The sequence below is a fragment of the Manacus vitellinus genome, unplaced genomic scaffold (genome assembly GCF_001715985.3).
Source record: "Manacus vitellinus isolate BGI_N305 unplaced genomic scaffold, ASM171598v3 scaffold_16_pilon, whole genome shotgun sequence".
Taxonomy (NCBI): domain Eukaryota; kingdom Metazoa; phylum Chordata; class Aves; order Passeriformes; family Pipridae; genus Manacus; species Manacus vitellinus.
The window spans coordinates 703,577-704,724 of NW_021939189.1; the positions used below are offsets into that span (position 1 = coordinate 703,577).

The following is a 1,148-nucleotide window of genomic DNA, read 5'->3' on the forward strand; positions in this document are numbered from 1 at the left end:
ATTTTTTGTTTCAAAAAAGCAAGAAAAAAGACCCTCGTTGCCTGTTCAGTTGTTAATGGACCACAGGTACTGCTGGGGCCTGGCCAAGTGATTGCAGAAGTGGAAAGGAACCCCAGGCACACATTTGTGGTAGATCCCAGCAGTGACTATTACCAGATCAATTCAGAAATCATTGGCACAGCTCCTGCTTTAGCTGCTGGTCCAGCACTGGCTGCTGGCTCTGCAGAGCCCCCTGTGCCCCCAGCCCCTCCCAGCTGTGCAGGGCTCACACGGGGCACCTTGAACTCTTCCCTTGCACAGACATAAACCCAACACTTCACATACACACTCTGTACAAAACCACTGTGTCCCATCCTGTTCAAGGGAGGAAAACATGGCTTGTCCCACGTGAGGTACCACAGGAATGGTACATCCAGTAAGAGCCAAAAATGCCCCTCTTTGGAGAACACCCAGGCAGTCAGGAACTGTCAGGGACAAGGACCGCCCGGGCCGGGCAGGCAGGAGCAGTTTAAGGGGCGTTCCCAGGCAAGCAGAGGGGCGTTCCCTCCCCTGCCCCTGCCCCGGGCTGTCGGCACTGACCCCAGGGCCGGGACTCGATGAGTTTGAGCTGGGTGCGGGCGGCGGCCTCGTGGTTCTCCCCGATCTCCCTGCACATGCTGAAGCACAGCGCGATCATGTTGTGCTTCTCGCTGTCCCCGGGCCGGCAGCGCTTGATGTACTCGAGCAGCGCCGTCTTCAGCGTCCCACTCTGGGGAGGGAGGGCACTCTGAGCCTGCGGGCTTGGCTTTCACCCACACTCTGGTACCCGCAAGCAACTCTGGTACAACGTTCCAAAAAGTGATCACTACACTCTCCATACTTGGGAGTCATCCTTGGGCTCAACTGCATCCTGCTGGGCAAGAAAATCCAGCACCTGGGCATTTCTCTACTTACAAATGTCAAAAGTGACTTGTTTTAAACAAAGCTATGAATATTATGGTTTTTAAAACTCCCATGAAACTTTAACTGGAAGTAAAAGCAAAGCAGGACATGAAAACTCTGACAGTGCCAAGTCTGAAGTTTCAATGCCGCTCTCATTGCAGCCCTGAACTAATTAGAAAAAACTGGTTCAACTAAACCTAGAGTAACCCCAGAATTCATTTATTTCT

General features: G+C 52.8%; 1 protein-coding gene across 1 annotated transcript in view; it reads right to left on the reverse strand.

The window, feature by feature from the left end:
• Positions 1–1,148, reverse strand: part of SPG11 (SPG11 vesicle trafficking associated, spatacsin) — a 31,514-nt gene that overhangs the window by 2,508 nt on the left and 27,858 nt on the right. The window contains exon 35 of the mRNA XM_029958763.1: positions 580–779. Within this exon, the coding sequence (XP_029814623.1) occupies positions 580–779 (200 nt within the window). The remainder of the gene's footprint in view (positions 1–579; positions 780–1,148) is intronic.